Below are 21,266 nucleotides of genomic sequence, written 5' to 3' on the forward strand. Positions count from 1 at the left end.
TCTTTGTATTCTGTTAAAAAAATATACATTATCAACACACTCATTTACCAGTGCTTTGCAATGAGGGGGTTACTAAGCCACAAGCAGAGGACTCCAGTAGCTCTGAGGTCGTAGGTTCACTTAGGACCAGATGCTGAGGAGAAAATGCACAGCTTTGGGGGCTGTCTTGCTACCCAGTGAGATGGTAAATACCTCATTTGTGGACTAGGGGAGGCCATGATTCCCCTCACCCACATGGCAATTTCCCAGACTGTAGTGTGTGCAGGGCCCACCCACCTCCTGTTCTCTGGGCTCTGAAGCCTTTCCCAACCCAACAGCCAAGCCAACGCAAAAAACCAAAACGAGATAGAACAGAACTGGATTCTTCTGCTGCTCCCACAAATAAAGTTTTTCATAAGACTCTGAAAAAGTGATTATAGAGGGTGCAACATTCTCTTTTGCTATATCTTCATTTTCTTATAGGTCTTGAATGTGCTAATAATTTGCACAGCTGAGAAATCAGATGACTTTTTTTCCCCAGCTGAAGTCCATGTACATGTGAAGTGATCCAGGTGGAAGGGGTAAGGAGAGAAAAAAGGTTAAAACTAAAAATAAATAAAAAGCCCTGCTTATGAGATGATCCCATTTATGTAAATATTATGTTTGTGGAGAAATTGAGGAATCTGAAATATTAAAAGGAGACTAAGAAAGTGCTCATATGATATGAACACTGGCAAAGGAGCTGAACAGTTCTCAAAAGTGTAGGACTTCCCTGGTGGTCCAGTGGTTAAGACTCCACGCTTCCAACGCAGGGTGCATGGGTTTGCTCCCTGGTTGGGGAACTAAGATCCCATATAGCGCATGGCACGGCCAAAAAATGAAAGAAAAAAAAAGGTGTAAATACAATTGATTAGCATTTTTACAAACATCAGGGTCTTTTGTAAACACAATAATTCTTCTCTCACCGCATCGGCAATAACAAGTGCAGTTAAACGGGCACTCCCGTTCAGTGCCGGCGGGGGAAGGAGCGTATATGAGCGTAGTCCTTTGGAAAACAGCTTGGAGAAAATTTATCTCCTACAGTCTCAAAAATATCTAAACACTTGACTCAGTGATTTTTACATCTGAGAATCTAAAGGAACAACCTCAAAATGTAAAAAATTATATACAGAAAAACGCGGTTGGCAGCATTGTGTATATGCACCAAAAAATGTAAACAACTTCAATGTTCATCAGTATGAGAATGGCTGAATAAACCAAAGTAGAAACGTATTCAACAGGACAATAGCAGCCATTTCAGATGATAAACACTGAATGCTTATCATGGGAATGGGAAAATGCTTAAATGTTGCCATAATTAAAAAAAAAAGTTGGATACAAAGTTGCATATTGAATGTGTGCTTCTTTCTAAGATTATATCTCAAGAGGCAGATCCTATGACCTTTTGCTGAACTGCCTGTTAAAAATTCATCCGAGTTGACAGACAATATTATGTCATTCTCTTCTTCTCCTCTTAAGCAATAGGTAATTGCTCCAAGATGTACCAAGGTTAACAGGTTTCACATTTAGGTCAGCAGTGTAATGTTTGCATGTTGAACTGAGTTGGTCCTAGAGATAATTTATTAATGTTCTCAGATATTTCAGGACATATTTAGCTGCAGATGCAAACATATGTCACTGTCCCCATTTACTAAACTTCTAGTTTGAGGATCTGGATCTTTTCAAGACTATGCAATATGTAAGTTGTATTCATTTTCTTCTAGGTGGTGGTGAAAATTTCCTGGTCCTAGAATGAATAGAAAGGGAAGCAGTTTGTTTTTCATCTGTGACTGAGAACTTGCATAGGCCCCAAGAGAAAACTCAAGTGTTAAGTGATGAAAAGAATAAAATAAATCTCGGATCCCAGACTAGGGATATAGATTCACACACGTAATCTTCCACACCTGTATGCACAATTTTCAATTTGATATCTCAAGATGGAGTCAAATGTGTCTGCGAGCTTCACTGACCTCTTTGTGACAGATTGTGCAGAGGGTCTGCAGGTTGTCCAGGGAGCACTGTCCTCCTCCACCAGACACTGGCTTGATGTGGTCCACCTGCCAGAAATGCCCTTCCCCTGGGTTTCTTATCATTTCATTAAGCTGTAATAAGAACACAAGATCAGCAATTTTCAACATACACTGTGGGAACTGTTGGGTTTGCATTGTGCAATCATGTTCACACAGCAGAATCACAGGGAAAAATACATTAGGATGGTTTAGCTTTTTTTTTTTATAGCTTTTATTGTGAGTAGGAAAAACCCTCTAGGTTAGCAATTTGAAAGCAATAAAAAATATGTTTCTGAAAAAGGTTTTTCCCCCCCTTACCTAACCCATTTTGAAAAAATTACAAGCAAGTATAAAATACCAAGCCTTCTGACAGACTGGGAAAAATCTATTGCTTCTGCACCTTTGAGCTAGTTTATATAGTCACTAAAACAAAACTGAGAAGAAAAAAAAAGAACAGATTAGAAATGAAAAACTTCTGAATATTACTGACTCGTCTTTTAATTGTTGACCTAAATGCATTTGTTAGTATACCAATGACAGTTTAATATTAACAGATATCACCCAGAACTTTTATGCTATTACCTGGGAACCTCCTAAGTTACATGGACTGGAATCAAATTTCTAGAACAAATCTCTATTGCTTGCATATTTGGAATAAACAGAGATGTTCATTTAAAGCAGCCACTATTTAGGCCAGTTCATATATGCATACTTCATATTTAACGAATAATAACCTACATTCAAACGGGATGTATTTTAGCATTTTATCTGAGGTAGTAAAACCAGCTCACAACATAGCAGTGTAGAGTTGTTTAAATATCACAAAGACGAGTGTGAAGACGATATTATAATATCTTCCTTGTTCCTTGGTCTTGAACAAGGAAGATATTATAATCGACTTCAAGGCTGCTGGCCATGGGAATCTGTGACATAGCTCTAAAGTGCTTTAGGAAAGTTGTCAGGCCCATGGATGGCTCAGGGACCTTAGCAGCAGTGTCTGGCCCAAGAGCAGCCCCAGGAAGCAGCAAATTGGAGCAGTAACCTTTGTCCACCTTAACTCTGTTACAGATGGACTGACTGTCTCTTCTACACTGAACTTCCCAAATTCTGTTAGAAGATATATAATGATTTTTATTTTTGAGGTTGGCATTGTGGGAGGAGACTTCATGTGGCAGTCTTGTGCATCAAGCAAATGGCATATTCTTAGGAAAAAAAATCCATTTTGGTTCTGTCTTTTGTAACCGATTCTTCTGTGCCGAGCAGTCTCCATTCTGACAGATCTTATGATCCAGAAGGTGCTTCTTTATTCTTCCCAGCAATTCGGAATCACTTGGGGCCAGTCTTCAACATCCTAAACTCACCTCCAGAAAGAATCACTCCCTCTCCCACTGGTCATTCCACCTGGGCCCTGCGGTGCTCCTGATTCTCTGAGCGCTTCTCTTTTAGATGTGTACTGTGTAACTTCTGCATTCTTGGACAGACTGCTTTCAAGATGTTCTTGAGTCATTGCATTGTGTGTCTTCCGGAAGCCTCCACATGGAGGCAGCAGCAAGCAACTGGAGTCTGGCTGACACCTCCGGGATGGGTGTGACGTGACCCTCACCAGTTAGACCAAAGGATCTTTCAGGAACTCTGGATAACATTAGGGGAAGAGTGCATTTCCCTAACAAAGTCATGCTAATTCATCTTTGCAGAAATGCTTATTAATTCTGTCATGATTCAGCAATACTAGGTAAATAAAAATATAAGATTTGACTCCCTGGCTGGAACTTACCCAATATTTTAGCAGACGGAGAGTGATTTTTTTCAAAACTAAGCTTACTACAAAATTACACATTTTGCTCTAGTTTGAAATTTAGTACTTATCAGATCACAACACTGGAAATCCAACTGAGTTTTGGGAGTCAAAGTAAATACTGAGAATAGTGTGCTAAGAATACTATTTTTGTCATGAATTACATTTTACAATGGGATAAACATATATAAGTTTTCTTCTCATTGTAACGACTACATTTTGGGGGTTATCTGTTTACCCCTTGTCATTCAATATTAACACCATGAAAAGTGGAACAAGCATACCATAAGTGCCTCTCAATGCAATGTACCATCTGTTAAGGTCTCTTCCCAAAATAATCTAGTCAGAATCTAATTAAACCTCTAGATCTTATAACCATTATTCAGGAAATCAGGGGGATAGAGAAACATGTCAGACAATATCATGAGAATACAGGGAGACAAATCCAGAATGTGGGAAATCCTAAAGGCAAATGTAACAATTTATGGTGTAAAAAAGGGTTGGGGTGATATTACAGATTATATGGAGCATAAAAGGCGTAATGACCAAATGCAATGTGTGGGTCATGTTTTGATCCTAATTTGAAGAAAGCAATTGTAAAAAGACATTTCTGGGGCTTCCCTGGTGGCGCAGTGGTTGAGAGTCCGCCTGCCGATGCAGGGGACGCGGGTTCATGCCCCGGTCCGGGAAGATCCCACATGCCGCGGAGCGGCTGGGCCCGTGAGCCATGGCCACTGAGCCTGCGGGTCCGGAGCCTGTGCTCCACAATGGGAGAGGCCACAACAGTGAGAGGCCCGTGTACCGCAAAAAAAAAAAAAAAAAAGACATTTCTGAGAGAACATGGGAAACCAAACACGGACTTACTATAACTGCGGAATTATAATTGTATTGGGTGTGATAATGGATATTGGGATATTTAAAAGAGAGACAGACCTATGATGAATAAACCATAATGGAAAAGAATATTAAAAAAAAATGTATATATATGTATAACTGAGTCACTTTTCTGTACAGTAGTAACTAACACAACATTGTAAATCAACTATACTTCAATTAAAAGAATAAATAAATAATAAAAGAGAGAAAGAAAAAGGGGGGGAGGGAGAAAGAAAGTCTTTATCTGTGAGACATACATAATGAAAGTATTTAAGGGTGAAATGAAACGCTGTCTGGAATTTGGTTTAAAATAATTCCAGGAGAGAAAGAATTGAGGTGAGGGACAGATGAAGATGAATGGCAAAATGTTGATAACTGTTAAAGTTGGGTGATGGGTATGTGGGTCCATCATTCTCTCTACTTTTGTATATGTATTTGAAAATCCCCATATTAAAAAGTTTAAAAAAAGAAAGTGAGTCAGTATTCATCACTCAGTGCAATGTTGCCTTCTATCAGTCACATGATTATAATTTACCTGTTCTAATGGGAGCTTTGAGGTCCAGGTAAGATCCAGAAGATTCTTCCTCTGACTTTTAGGGGCATCTCTCAGACGTAAAAAGAGTTCTTGTGCATTCAGATTACATAGCTGACACACGCCATGTTCAATTTCAAATACTTTGGCCCGCAGGTAACTGTTATTAGATCGAATCCAAAACTCCTCCTGACATTTCAGAGAGCAAAACCGTGAATCCCAAGCACTTGCTTGATGCTCTTGCTTACTTTGGCAAGTGGGTTGCTGACAGCGAAGGCAAAGTGGATTTCCTTCATTATCCACAGCTTGCAAATAGCCTTTGGATGTAGAAGGTTTCACAGTGAGATCAGCTTGGGCTGTGCTGGGATTTAGAAATGGGACACAAGCTCCATCTTCAAAAAATTCTCTAGAATGAGCAAAATATTGATTAGGTAACTAATGAAGGCTTACTCTATTCAAAGTAATTTTTACTTCATTTAAAGGTCTTCAAAGTTTCTATACTGATAAACAGTAAATATGGGGCCCACAGATTTTGTGATTCAGTGTGGAAATGAAATAGCTATAGTCGGCACACTTTACTCCACGGCAAGTAAAAGAAAGAATGTTGCGTTCAAAAAAATAAATTTGCAAACAAATATGCTGCCTCTCTTGGGAACTTAGATGTCTTCAAGTTACACACTCAGACTCTCGAGAAGGAAAATGAGAAGTCAGAAAATGCTTCTTTAGGCTGGGAAAGGACAGGGTGATGGAAAACCTCAGCTAAAGTTAGTGGCTACCCTGCTCTCTAGACGTGTCAGGTCACACACCCCATTAGGACCGAGAGGCCATTACCAAGGCTTCCAGGAACACTGTCTTCCGGCCTCTGCTGGCCTTCAGGAAAAAGATCATTCATATCCATTAAGTGACAGAGCCAGGGAGTTAAGAGTGCTGATAGGAATTAGAACAGGAGACTTGCTAAATACGCACCTCCTACGGGTAAACTGAGTCGACAGAATTAAAATTAGAGATGAAACATGGTAGGACATAAACTCCATTTGTTAGAATAAAAGGAAAAGGTACATTACTCAGTTTTGTTGAAAAGTCCTACATGGGAATTACAATAGCTGCTTTGCTCATTTTCCATGGCTGTTTGTTAGAGCGTTAAAAGAAAACTTTTTATGATAGTAAGAACTCAAGACTGGGCGGCAGAGCCCAGATTTGACCTCAGCTCTGCTAGCATCTAGTGGCCTGGGGCAGGTCACTTGACCCACCTGCAGGATCCTTCTTTACCTCTAATTTCTAAGATGAGGGCATCAGGAGCCTCACAGGGTTGCTAGGAGGACAGAAGAGCTATTACATTGTAAAAGCTTTTTGTAACCTGTAAAGTAGCCACACAAAGGTAAAGTATTATTACAAAAATGAAAGCATAAATTTAAAGGAATAGTCTTAGTACTACTATGCCCGACAAGTAAAAAAAAACCCCTTACTTTGTAGAAGGGACCCCTGGCCTGGACCCCTTTGTGATCAGACGGACATGGCCCCCATCATTCTTCACCTTGTCCACTGAGGCTACAGCAACATCTTCTTTGGTTATGTATCTAAAACAAATACATGTGAAGTAGATTTCCTCTCTCCTATAAGAGTTTCTCTATTTCATGTTCACATTTCTCCTTGTGAAAGCAATAGGAGAAAAAGAAATATATGAGTCTATTCATTGTGCTAATACTTAAATTAGGGAATGGAATTTTTTCCCTCTACATTGGTCTCCACATGTAGGAAACACATCTTTGTTCCAAATTAGTTTTCTCAAGATTTATTTTTCTAAGAAATTCAAGAGTCATTCAATATCCTTTGGACAAATTTTCGCTTAGGGGAAAAAAGGCGTGGGTGTAGGAATAAGAAATGATCAACTACATGCACCATTGACAGCCGTAAGTAAACTGCTTGCCAAGCTGTGCAGAAAATCTCTAACTGGATTTTCACCTCCCTATTGGTCTTCTCTTCAAGGCTCCTCACATCACCTTAATCAGTTATAACAGTGTATCAGTGTATTCAGATAAAGTGATTCTCTTTTTAGTTAACTAGATTCAATCACATTGTCTATAATCTTAAGGTTGTTTCCATTATTATCAGCTCATATAGAGTTTATGGAATCTTCCACTGAAATAAAGCCACTCTTGATGTGGGATTCAGAACCTTATTACACAACACTATCAATACCACATAATGGTTTAGGGACTGGAAGTAAAGAGGAAAGTTATTCCAATTAAAGGTGACGGGGGAATTTAAGTAGGTGAAATGCAATTACCCAATTAATTCCTTCTAATTAGCATGGCCTAGTTTCTCTAGTAGTTTACACCTATTGCAATTTTCTTTAAAAATTACTTTAAACATGCATTTTTTTCATATTCTCAAATACTTCTTCATTTGGTAACTTGACAATAAAATTCAAGTTAAATCACAATGGAATTGTGCAGTTACAGGTAAAATTTTAGAAATTTGCTTTTATGTTGTTGAAGTAGATTTAGTAATTAATAGAATTCCTCCTTTTTATAAAGTAGTTTATTAATTTTTTGATGAGGTGATACATGCACATATTTCACAATTTTAAAGGCACGCACTGCTTTATATGGTGAACAGTGTTTCCCTTCCATTCCCATCCTTTTCTCCCCCCTTCCCCAAACTATCTCTGTTGCCAATTTTCAATACATCCTTCTAGAAATAGTTCATTTTTTATGTGTATAACTTTTATTTCTTTCTTTGTATTTTTATGGACATACAATTCACATACCATAAAATTTACCATTTTCAAGTTTACAATTCAGTGCATTTTAGTATATTCATAAGGCTGTACAACCTTCACCACTATCTTATTCCAGAACATTTTTATCACCCCAAAAAGAAACCCATAGCCATTAGCAGTCACTCCCCATTATACTTTTTATTTTTAAAAACAAATGGTGGCATAATATACACTTTAATCTTCACCTTGCTCTTTTTACCTAAACATACATCTTGGAGACCTTTCCATATTAGCACACATAGAATTGCCCTATTTTTTTAAATGGCTGCATGTTATTTCATCATTTCGACAAACCATATGATGTATCTTACCAGTCTCTGATTAATGTCCATTTAGGTTGTTCCAGTCTCTGCTATCACAAACAATGCTGTACAAAATATCCCCATCCCAAATATCCCTATTTTCTACACAAGAAGTAGCTGTAGAATAAATTCCCAGAAGTAGAATTGCTGGGTCAAAGATCTTGGGTGCTTTAAATTTGGACAGATTTTGACAAATTGTTCTCCTCTGGTTTTGTACAAATTTATACATCCACCAGCAATGGAGAGCCCGTTTCCTCACACTTTCACTAGCACAAGGTATATCAGTTAAAAATATCTCTGCTAATGGTGATAGGTATCTTGTTATAGCTTTACATTTGCATTTCTTCTGTTAAGAGGAAGGATGACTATCTTTTCACATGTTGGCATTTCTACTTGTGTGTCTTTCTTAAAGCAAAAAAAAGAATCACAGTGAATTCTTTAAGTATTCTTTAACTTGCCCTTTTAGCTCCTAAATTCCCTCCCCCCTCCTATCTTCAACCATTTCATTCCCTTGACAAAAGCACTTTGCTAAAGTATTCCAGAATATTCTAAAAGAACTCAAAAGCTTCTAGCTTTGATGGGCAATGGGATATTAAGCCTTGCCTCAGGGATTATTCAATGTTTAAAAGCTTAGAAGCTTAATTTAGTAACTTTAAAAGATGCTGAGAAAGCTGGAACTTCCCTGGTGGCGCAGTGGTTGGGAGTCCGCCTGCCAATGCAGGGGACATGGGTTTGAGCCCTGGTCCGGGAAGATCCCACATGCTGCGGAGCAACTAAGCCTGTGTGCCACGACTACTGAGCCTGCGCTCTAGAGCCCACGAGCCACAACTACTGAAGCCCGCGTGCCTAGAGCCCGTGCTCCGCAACAAGAGAAGCCACCGCAATGAGAGGTCCGCGCACCGCAACGAAGAGTAGCCCCCGCTCGCCACAACTAGAGAAAGCCCGTGCGCAGCAACGAAGACCCAACGCAGCCACAAATAAATTAATTCATTAATTAAAAAAAAAATATGCTGAGAAATCTATTCAGAGATTTAAGAACTAAAAATAACCAGAGGTTACTTCCTATGAGAGGTTTAAGTACAAATTTTTGGAAACCACAAGAAATGGATCAATCAACCCCAAAGTGGGTTGCTGGCAACTTTTCAAACGTAGCTGCGTTACCAATATTTAATTTTCCATTGAGTTTTGCCAAAAAGTTCATGTAAGCATACCAACTTTCAAAAGGATTATGGTAAATCCGAATTTTGACAGATAGGGAAGGAAGAATGCTGTCTACTCAAGTAATTCCTGGATGGGGGTGATCAGAGGAGATGGCAAGTTTTGCAATAAAAGAGGAGTGAGTTGGAAGGTGGCCTGAACCAATGAGAAGAGTGGTGGGCTCAGGACTTCCCTGGCGGTGCAGTGGTTAAGACTGCGCTCCCAATGCGGGGGGCCTGGGTTCGATCCCTGGTCAGAGCACTAGATCCCATATGCATGCCACAACTAAGGAGCCCACATGCTGCAACTAAGGAACCCGTCTGCTGCAACCAAGACCCAGCACAACCAAAAAAAAAAAAAAAACAGTGCTGGGCTCTAGGCTGTTGACTTGCTTTAGAGATCAGCTGTGGCTAGAGGATAAATTTGGCATTCTAAACCCACAGGTTTCCAAGTGAATCAGACCTGCCCTTTGACAAGTGGAAACCCACTTAGGAACCTAAACAATGGCTGGTGATCTTGGCTTCTATTTATATTTAAGAGTGAGCTGCTCAAAAGCTGACTACAAACTCTGAGCTTGGACGCAGCCTGCAAATGAGTGGATGCCACTGGAGGATAATCATGTTGGGAGTTCTAGCCATTGCTTTTGGGAGAATTCCTGAAAACTAGTATATATGTGTCTTTATTCTGAAGCCATTCCATCTTTTCAGAGATGAATCCTCTAATCTCATGCCTAGAAAGTAAAATGTGGCTGTTGGTGTGGCAGCTGAGCCAAGAAAGGGACCTGGGGAGTGTAGTTTCCAGTATAACGCCTCTCCATTTATCTCCACTGAGGTTGGTGTTTCCAAGACTGGTGCCTCTCTCGTTCAGTTTCTCTATAGAGGACAGTGGGAAGGCAAGGCATCCAATGTCTAACTGCTCCTCATATAGACTTCCAATCAATGCTGTTGTGTAGCCCCATCTTTCATACCTGCTTTCAGAGAGACACAGTTACTCCAGTTTACTGAGACTTACTGGGGTTCTACAGCCAGAATCAGCATGCTTCCTCAAAGCATCCCCCTCTGCAGGTGCACATGTTTCATTTTCATGGCTCTGCTAAGTCCATGTCCCTGGAGCCCCCTCTCTCCACCTCTCTTTCATCAGTGACCAAGGTCTCTAGATCTACCTCTGTAACACATCTCTTTACTCTCTTTCCTCCATTCCCATTTCTAACGCCTCAATAAAAGCCCTCATCTTTTTTCTCCAGGTCTACTGTAATAGTCTCTTAACGTCTGTGGTAAGCAGAATTTTAAAGATAGCTCCCTAGGAGTCCTGTTCCCTGGTATTCAATTGAACACTTATCTAGGTAATGCTGTAAAGGGATGCTGCAGATGTAATTAAGGTTATGAATTAGCTGACCTTAAGACAGGGAGCAATTCAAAGCATGAGAAGGATTTCACACACCACTTCTGATCCTGAGATGTAGGGGCCCATGTGCTAGAATTAAAAAGAAGCTGAGAGTGGCTCCCAGTCGACAGTCAGCAAGGAAACCTAAGTCCTACAACCACAATGAACTGAATTCTGTTAACAACCTGAATGCGTGTGGAAATGGATTCTTCCCAGACTATCAGTAAGAGCCCAGCCATCTTTTTTTCAGCCTCGTAAAATCCAGAGCAGAGAAACAAGTAGAGCCAACTCAGACTGCTGACTTAAAAACTGTGAGATAATAAATTTCTGTTGTTTTAAGCTGCTAAGTTTGTGGTAATTTGTCACGGCAGCCACAGGAAGCTAATGCCACTTGTCTCCCTTCGAGTCTTGCCCTTTCAGTCTAATCTTCCAACTGCTGCCAGAGTGAGCTCTTAAAATACAAATCTGATTATTTACTCCGCTGCTTGTTAACATAGTTTTATCTTTAATATATCACCTACATATATTTTTATAAATAACACTGTGTGTCTGACTTGGTTTTATATTGATTTTATGACTTTTGCTTTTACACCTGACCAGCCTTCTTTCTGAGGTGGTGCGTCCATGTCTGCTGGAGAAGAAACAATGGGGCATGCTGTAAATTCAGTTAGGAAGGGTATTATGATCATGTAAAGAGAAGACCAATACTTCAACTAAGACTATGGTTATAAAAATGAAAAAAGGAGAGGACTGGAAGAAGTATTGAGAAAAGTAAAACAGGCATCGTGTTTTTTGTTAAGTGTGTGTGTATATGTATGTGTAGGTTTCTGTGTGTATGTATAAATACACACATATATTTTTAATGTATTTTTTACATAAAGCAATACACACTCATGGGAAAATTCAACCAGTATAAAGAGTTGAGGCGATAGTCCAAAACTGGCAGCTCATGGATATATCCAACGAGTCAAAAGGCTTTATTTGACTCTTACAGTGTTTTATTTTTTAATCTGAATTTGAGTGACGTTAGATGGGTTATGTACTTTCTAATTTGCTATAGCTCTGCTCCCTACCCCATCCTTTTCTAGTTTTACACCTGATCTCATTCATTCATTTACAGTTCCTTGCTTTGTTTTTACTCACATGAGTTTGTAATCCCAGCAAAAAGTATAAAGTCCCTACCATCTCCACAAATCTTCTAATCGTATGGTGTAGAGTAAAACTTCTCAACAGTGCACTAGTGACATTTTGAAATCAGTAACTATTTGTTTGTTCCTGTTCACTGCAGAATTTTTAGCAATATCCCAGCCTCTACCCACTAGATGTTCCCAGTTGTATCCCCTAATTGTGAAAATCTAAAAATGTCTCACAAGACTGCTACCCAGAGAAGAAATTGCCCGTTTGAGAACAAAGTCCTAGAGAAACCTCTGATACGTGTTTCTAAGGTATCCTCCCCGACACTTACTATGTCAATGATAGCAATTATATGTTTGTGTCTCCATCCTTTTTTATACTTATTTTTACCCTTAACAATTTATCACAAACATCGTTCCTTGTTCTCGCATATGAATATACCACAGCTCTATTCTGAAACAGCTGAAGAGATTTTCACAGTATTGCAATATAATGTAGTTAACCAGCTGCACCCCTTCACATCGCATTGATGGATTTTTTTCACCTGTGTGCATGGAAAAAGCTAGAGATCATAAAATGATGGAATGTGAGGATGAAGAGAGTACAGGTATATGGAGACAGCAAGAGCTAAAGGAAGGGGCTTTTTCTGCCAATGCTGCTGTTGGGTTTGGTGCTTTGTGATCTCTTCCAAAGCAAGAGTTGGGGTGTAGAATGGCTGACTGCTTTCCCTGTGAATCTTTGCTTCATGCTGAACAAGAGTCTACAGAGAATGGGGATTTCAGATCACACAAGGGGATGTCTGAGTGAGGCAAAGATGATGATGATGCCAAGAAAGGAAAGGTAGTGTGCAGAGAGTAGAAAGGGACCTATAATGATAAAGGCAAGACAGTTACAAATGTGAGACATTTAACCTTTCCTATTACGTTGTTTCCAACCATGGGCATGAAAATTGTTAACCTTCTGCTACTTGCCTGGTAGTACATCAAACAGAACCAGCTCCCATGCTGCATGGTACCCAAGATTCACACTCCAAGAATGAAGGGCAGATGGGGCCCAGAGGCAGGTTCCACTGTTATATCAGGGAAATGTTTTCCTCTTGTCAACCAGTAGCCCAGGCTGGGCAGGTCACAGGTCAGATCAACCTGGGACTCTGGCCTCTCTCTTGACGAGCAGGACCCATAGTGAGCAAGACCCCCCCCACCCCAGACAACTTGAATCCTTTCCAGCAGATATGATCAAGTTCACAAAATATAAGCTGTCATTTGATGTATAATTTTCTCTTAACTCATCAGGATCTCATTAGTGGTTAATAAAATGCCTTAGACCCTCCGGTAGAAATAACTATGACGAGTAATAAAGTACGAAATAAAGACAGACAACTCATACCTCCTGGTACTGTTTTGTTTGGTTTGCTGCTTTGTGATCTCTTCCAGAGCAAGAATTGGGCTGCAGAACAGCTGCCCACTTTTCCTGATTATCCTTTGCTTCATAGCAGTTAGACTACTCCATTCTCGAACAAACCTCAAAATCTGGCAGAAAATGAGATAATGAAAAGAGTGTACAGCTCGCCAGGCATCTTCCTTTGAAAGTGAGGCTACTTATAACATCTGAAAACTGATGTTTTATTATATCCCCCAAATAGGCTTTGAGTTTCACAGTTTAAGGCTTCCTTCAATTTGATGCAGTTTTCCTATCTTTATTGTGAACTATCTATGGCCAGTTCTGCATAGGTCTCGTTTAAGCCATAGACTCTCTAAAGGCACGCTTCAGGACACTCAGCCTATGTCTTTAATGCACATAGAGACCAAAAGTGGTCTGGCTGTTGGAAAGACACACCCCACCAGTGGCCGAGGCAAAACTGGTCTTGGGGACAGTGGGTCTTGTGGTGGTGACAGTCACAGTGCAACATCTGAGCATCGCTTGTACCTGACTACCTAAATTCTCACAGGAAAGAAGCCATCAATAATAAATCTGGCACCTTTTATTAGGGTTGCCATTACTCTTACTTATTGGTCAGTTATAGGTAATTGGTTATTTTCTGGCAATCTGAGAATCAAGATTACATGATACCAAAGAAAAGAGCTCATGGCTACCTTTTCCTTTGAGACAGGTGCAGCCAACCAAGGGCAATGTTTCATTTCCGCTCAAAGGGCAAAAACATAATCACTATTTTCTTGTAAAAAGTGGTACACTGCCTGCTGGCTCAGCCCCTGCGATGCTGACCCTTCTTAGCAGTGAAGATAAATCAGCCACAGAGGAGAACTAAGGACTCCCCAACGGGTATGTGGCCTGCGGCTGCACACACATGCTTGCAGCAACGAATGGAGTCACCCCACGTGGTGTTATCCCTGCTCTCAGAGCTTGTCAGTGTTAGAACTTAATCTACAAAGATAAAAGGTGGTTCTGTCAGATACAAACATCACAGTTGCTAATCCTGTGAATGAGAAATTAAATGATGTGAGGATGATTCTATACACAGAAACAGCAAACCTAGGTGTGATCATTCGCCAAGGAAACAGATTTCATTTTATTCTTAGCACCGGGGTAATTCATAGGCACTGCCTGGACTGATTAAAATGCAACCAGTGATTTGACTCTGCAACGGGCCACAAAGTGCTCTGCTTTTATTAACCTCAAAAAAGGTCACTAAAATTACTCAACAAATTTTCATTTAGAACAAACGCGCAGGACTATTCTTACCAGGGAGCGATTTTGCTTCAGCTGAAAGCTTGCTGGTAAATCTTCCCAAAGGTCTAATTTTATATCCAAAGGAATGAAATTACAGTTCATCTGGTTTCCATCCTGATTATAGATTAGGAAGGCAATATTAATACATTTTGTCTGTAGGCACTAATAATTATTTTAAAAGTAAAGAATTCTATTATGGCATCGCATGCCCAGTCTCCTAAAAGATAAACTGAGGAGGCTCATTCTAGACAAGATTCCACCCACACAGCTCCCCTGAAAGAACGCTGAGTGGAGAAGGAGGGCCAGGCTCTCACGCCCTCTGGGTGTCCTCACTGCATTCAATCTTAAGGGTAAGCGATCCCATGCAGAGGGGTGTGGTCAGTCAAATACGAGGTTTAAACATGAAGTATTTCTTTTACAAAGGGAAAGAAGAATCTTTGTATACGGATATCTACTGTATAAACAATAGTTGAACCCACATTCTATAGAATTCTCTCAGCCAAAAGGTAACGTTACAGTTCCCACATCACTTTGGGGGAAAAAACATACAAAAAGTACTTACATAGTGATTAAAAGTTTAGATATGTAATCATTACTCTAAACTCTGCATTAGACACGGGATTCTGGCTGAAATGAACAGTTCTTTAGAGGTATACTATTAACATGACATAAGATGCTAAACATCTGTTACTGCTCCTCCTTTTAAAGGGTGCTCTTTTAGGCACTGAACAAGGATTTTTATCCAAATTTCTGTTTCTAGATTTTATTTCAGATCTCCTAAGGTAAAAAGGAAAGCTTTCATCTGAACTCTCCTGTAGCTGTGAAAATCCCTGTTGACATTTCATCTGCTTAGTGTCTCAGGTTTAGAAAACTGATTGAACAACATTTCATGGCAAGGGGACATGTAAGTATTTAGAAGAGTCATAAAAATGCACTTGAGACTAGTGCACAGGCGGGGCGTTCGAGCCAGAATGTGGGTCAGGGAGGCCACGGTATTTGCCCGGCGGTGGGCACACTCCACTCTCTACCAGGAGTTTGCAGTTTCTCTCCGGTCTCCACCCAAGGGGGAAACACCCTGATCAGATGATCCAGGATGCAGAGGCTTCACTGAGAGTAAAAAGTTTAAGGGCTTCTGAATTCCTGTACGTGCTCTGCCTGGGGTCCGCCTTCCGGCTTCTGGACCTTCCAGCACCTGGGGGATCCGTTCTCTGTTATTCTCAGATCATGTAGACATGATGGTCTGAGAAGCACAGCCTGGAACTCCCCATATGAGGGGACAAGGAAGCGCAGGCACTTAGACCTGTCTCTAGGTGAGCAGACGGGTGCTTGGTGCTCCCCGAGTCTAGAGGTTCCACATGGTGGACCAAAGTCCAAGCCTTTAAGGGGAACGTGTCCTGTCTTCATTCTCAGTATCGCTCTTGGTGGTGGTCCCACAGTGGAGGCTGCCTGGGGCTTCTGGTATTCAGGATCCTAGCCATCTCTAATCTTCTAGCAGTATCTTCTAATATTCAGTTAGAACTGAAGATTATTACGTGGTACACCATCTATCTGTATCTAATATTTGGTTTAGCAGAAAACCCATAACTGAGTTTGGGCAGCTCCAACCTAAGTTATCTTTAAAAAGGCATTCTGAGAATTCCCTGGTAGTCCAGTGGTTAGGGCTCCACATCTCCACTGTGGAGGACAGGATGGGTGAGGGTTCTAGCCCTGGTCGGGGAACTAAGATTCCGCATGCCGTGTGGCACAGCCAAAAAACAAAACAAAACAAAACAAGACCAAAAAGGCATTCTTTCAATAGGGTGACCCATGAGTTTAAAAACGCACAAATACTATTTTATGATACTTATGAAGATTAGAGGTTTGAAACCATAGAACAAACAAAAGTGTTCATAATCTTAGCAATTTTTTCTCTCAAACACTCATACTAGTTATTCTCGACCAAAGATTCTCACATGGTCTGCAAGACCCTTTCAGAAGATCCAGAGAGTCACAAGAGTTTTATAATAATAGTACAACATCATTGGCCTTTTTCACTCTCATTCTCTTTTGAATGTACAGTGAAGTTTCCCATGCACAGGCAGATCTGAGAATCCCACTGTCTTCTACTGAGACTTCAGAGGAAATTGCTAAAACTGTAAAACAATGCCACTTTCCTCACTGAACACTGTTTTTGTTTTGGCAGATATAATTCGTTTTCATAAAAATATGCTTCTTCTATAAATATGTAATGGACTTACTCTTAAGCAAATATTTTAAAGTGTTTCCATTTTAATTTCAAACAGTAAACATCAATAGATATAACCCACATAAACAAAAGCTCTTTGGGTCCTCAACAAATTTTAGGAGTGCAGAGAGGTCCTGAAAAGTCTGAGTGCTGCTAACCCGGGCTATGGCGGGAATCGGAGCAATCATATTGTTAAAGCTTCCTAGGGTTTACTCCACACGGATGGGCAGGCTTAGGCTTCTGTAGAGACGCTACTGCTGCTGTAGCTGCAGGATCAGTGCAGGAGCCAACTCTGAGTGAGAGCTCATGACGGCCAGGCACTGCGCTAAGTCCCCTACAGGAATTAGCTTATTTTGTCCTGGCAACAACTCCTCCATATTTTACAGTTGAGGAGACTGAGGCACGGAGCAGTTAAGTACTGTGTCCAAGATTCCACAGTCAGTGACAGGTTTGAACTGAGGCACCCTGGCCCTGAAGTCTACACTCTTAACTACTATGCTGTTTACCTCTCATTGCCTTTAGATTTAACAGAGGAATTTGAAAATTAGCTTTAAGGAGGAAAAGAACTTGATGCCTATCTCATTGCTAATAAAATTAATTATCTCCACTGAAACATGAAAAAAGGAAGCCTTTTGTATGTTTCCAGAATCCACATGATGCTTACCTTAGTATAGACGTGAATCCGGTCAGTGTTCTTGCTCGCACAAAACATTAAGGTATCACACACTGGCAAAGTGTCCGTACTCTTCAACTGTTCTAATAAACAAGATAAAAAAGAACCTGAAGGTGAATCTGCCCTCTGTCCAAAACAGCTTATTCTAATCTTCTGTGGGTTAGGATGATGAAATGGCTATAACAAATATATCAACATATTTGACAACGTACATGTGTCTGGGTGTGAAATAAAACATGGTAGGCCATCTAAGAGCAGATTGGCTTATGTGGTAACCAGTTGCTTTGAACTGTTGCTAATGACCCAACAAGAAAAAAAGAAATTCAGCATTCGCTAAAAAGATAAGAGTCAGGCATAAGGGAGAGCTTCCTGCCCCTCAAGAGTCCTTATCGATCTTGAAGGCTTCTAGAATCTATTCCTGTTGCTAGAGAGGGTTTAAGTTAAGACTGAAGGAGCACCATTTTGATTATCAGCAGCAATACAGCTGTGTCGAGGGCCACCTAAATGACTGATGGCCTATGGCCTGGTGCCTCACATTCACAAAAGGAGATGAGTGGAGAAGCCTCCTTTCTGATAATCCCTCTTTATTTTTCCTTTCTCAGTCCTACTGACCAATATATTCTGCAAGAGAAATAGGGTTATTCAAGCAGATCTAAATAATAATTACAGTTAGCACTTATCAAGCACTTAAAATGTGCCAGGTACTGTTCCAAGTACACATATTAACAACTCTCAGAAATTAAGTAGTGCATTTTACAGAGGGGGAAACTGAGGCACATTAATCTGCCCAAAGCCACTAGTAAGAGACCAGTAATCTGGCTCCAGAGCCTGTGCTCTTAACCTCTGCCATAGCTCCTCAGTGACCTTTTAAGGTATTTTTCCAGATCTAGAAGTCTATGATTTGTTTGAGATTCTATTTAGCAATGTCATCTATATTAATATTTCTAATCAAGGCATCAGTCACTTTACAAACTTGGACTGTGGATTATTCCCATATTTCATAAATTCAAAATGTACATTTTTTCCCACACTTTAACATCTCTGAAATTGGCATGTCTTACAGTCAATAATCGTGGCATTTTACAACCATGGTTGGCCAGGTGGCAGTTGTGAGGAAGTTGTCACTGCCTGAGCATAAGCTTAGTCATAACTACAATATCGTTGTCACTTTGACACTACACTTGAGATACAAGCATTGTTGTTACTGAGTATTAAGTTTAATTACCTTTAAAATGTCTTCAAAATGTTTCACTATGGTTTGGGATTGAAATGAAAAGTTATCATGTATACAAAAAACTCGGACACAGAGCAGAAGAGCATAAATTTGTTATTAAAGAAGCAACTATATATCACCAGAGGAATAACCAGAATTTCTCATTGAGAAATTTCTTATTCTTGCCAAGGAATAACCAAGTGCTTCACGGGACCTAAGAAAGGGAGATCACTGCAAACAGAGAAAGATGTGTTATATTTGAATACTGAAATGTGCAAAAGGGTTGTCTATTACATGCCAAGCAAGGCAAGGGAAGGCAGGAGAAGCTGCCAGATCCCTCAGAACAAATGCAAGTGATGTCAAAGCAACAGAGGGTCTTATGATCTGGTCTGGGCTATCATTAATTTATTGTGTCGTAGCTTAATTGACAGAGTTGTTTTCTTTTTTAATGTACATAAAGTAAGTGCATCTCATAATCACTGTGTCTCCAGATTTGAAGAACTACGGTTAACGCATTAATGCTTAAAGATCAGAAGTCATTCTTTGATAAAAAGAATTACGAGAACAACTCCAAGTCAGTTGACATTCTTGGTAGCTAGTAGCTACATTAGGGGACATATTTTTCTTTTCATTGTTTTCATGAAGTATAATTTAATGGTTTGAAACTACAGATAATGCATCTTTTGAAGATACAGCCATCCTTCCAGACCCCTAGAATTCCAGTTAGAACGAAACTACAGTTCCAGCATGGTATATACCGTTCTGGTTCTAAAAGAGCATATGTGGATAGAAGAAGCATTTTACTATAATGTGCCTTCTCTGTCTTCCTTCTGTTTTTCAAGGAAATTCATGTTAGTGAGTAGACGTGAAGCATATCGCTTTTGTGGCAGTCTCAGTCCAGTGATTTGAGAAGTTAAAAAAAAAAAAAAAGAGAGAGAGAGAAGAGGGAATAGGTATGGGGGAAATGCTGGCATTGTCTACTGGATGAGGTCAATGCAAGTTTCAATAGCAGAACAGAATTTTTAAAAGTTTAGTGGTTTTTGGATACCAAGGGGGAAAAGGCGGGTAGGGTGGATTGGGAGATTGGGATTGACATACATACACTACTATGTATAAAAGAGATAACTAATGGGGCTTCCCTGATGGCGCAGTGGTTGAGAGTCGCCTGCCGATGCTAGTGGTCATGGGTTCGTGCCCCAGTCCGGGAAGATCCCACATGCCACGGAGCGGTTAGGCCCGTGAGCCATGGCCGCTAAGCCTGTGAGTCCGGAGCCTGTGCTCCGTTAACGGGAGAGGCCACAACAGTGAGAGGCCCGCGTACCGCAAAAAAAAAAAAAAAAAAAAAAAAAAAGATAACTAATGAAAACAGACTGTATATCACAGGGAACTGTACCCAATGCTCTGTGGTGATCTGAATGGGAAGGAAACCCAAGGAAGAGGGGATATATGTACACGTGTGGCTGATTCACTTTGCTGCACAGCAGAAATTAACACAGTATTATAAAGCAAGTATACTCTGGTAAATAAATAAATAAAAGTCTAGTGATTTTTGAAAAGTATGTGTAAGTAAAGCTAACATATATGTTCATCAAGGGACCAATTTGTAACTAATATGCCAGTATTTCCCTGCCATAGATGGAGAGACTCATGGCCCAGCTGACGACAATTGCCAGTTGCTGATTCTGAGTCTGATGTTTAGTTAACTGAGCAGTACGCTATCCTAGAGCAACAGCTTCATCACCACTGGAGGGACTGTCACAGCAAGAACAAGGAAACTAGAGACAAAGAGTCTGAGTCTACATTGTCTACTTAAAGGCCGTTAAAATTAACAGATCTAAACAGGATCCATTGTAAGACAGTTCTGGGAAGACCTTGAGGAATTAGAGGAAAGGAAAGCTGAGTAAAGAAGAAAGGAGGATGCCCTGAGCTCAGAAATACTTAAAGGAACATTTCATTTAAGACCTATGAACCCAACTCTAAATTATCTATGTTTAACAGCAACTACCTTAAAAGAAAAACTGACAGTCCATCCCAACCATTTTGGGGTTGTTATAATGAGAACATCAACCTGTGGGTTACTATGGTCACCAACTGAGTAACAAAGAAAATAACCCAAAAGTACTCACAATCTTTTGCCAGTTGGCCCATAAAGAGTGATGTATGACATATAGGCTGGTATTTGCCAACCATCACTGCTATAAACGATGAATGGAAACAACAAAAAAGTAAATAAATCTGAGACACTACATGGCTGGTTCCAAACACAGTCATGATTCACACAGTCTTGAAATTATTAAAAAAAAAAAAAAACCCTCAAAACCCTAAATATAAAATATGCCAATTAATTGTAGCCATTTAAAAGAAATTCATGTGTGAAGGGTTAATGACCTCCTAAGTGGCTGTTAATAATCTGTCAATCTTACAACAATCCACATGGTCC

The 21,266-nt window shown here is 40.1% G+C and overlaps 1 protein-coding gene across 10 annotated transcripts in view; it reads right to left on the reverse strand.

Annotated features, from left to right (window-relative positions):
- ZRANB3 (zinc finger RANBP2-type containing 3) overlaps positions 1–21,266 on the reverse strand; it is a 362,989-nt gene that overhangs the window by 105,070 nt on the left and 236,653 nt on the right. For all 10 annotated transcript variants that reach the window (XM_079924961.1, XM_079924967.1, XM_079924959.1 and 7 more), the window contains 6 exons: positions 17,605–17,696; positions 14,729–14,830; positions 13,415–13,557; positions 6,697–6,807; positions 5,234–5,636; positions 1,989–2,120 (listed from right to left, as the gene is read on the reverse strand). In XM_079924961.1, coding sequence (XP_079781087.1) covers positions 1,989–2,120; positions 5,234–5,636; positions 6,697–6,807; positions 13,415–13,557; positions 14,729–14,830; positions 17,605–17,696 — 983 coding nt within the window. The remainder of the gene's footprint in view (positions 1–1,988; positions 2,121–5,233; positions 5,637–6,696; positions 6,808–13,414; positions 13,558–14,728; positions 14,831–17,604; positions 17,697–21,266) is intronic.

Source organism: Stenella coeruleoalba, assembly GCF_951394435.1.
Source record: "Stenella coeruleoalba genome assembly, chromosome: 6".
Lineage (NCBI taxonomy): Eukaryota > Metazoa > Chordata > Mammalia > Artiodactyla > Delphinidae > Stenella > Stenella coeruleoalba.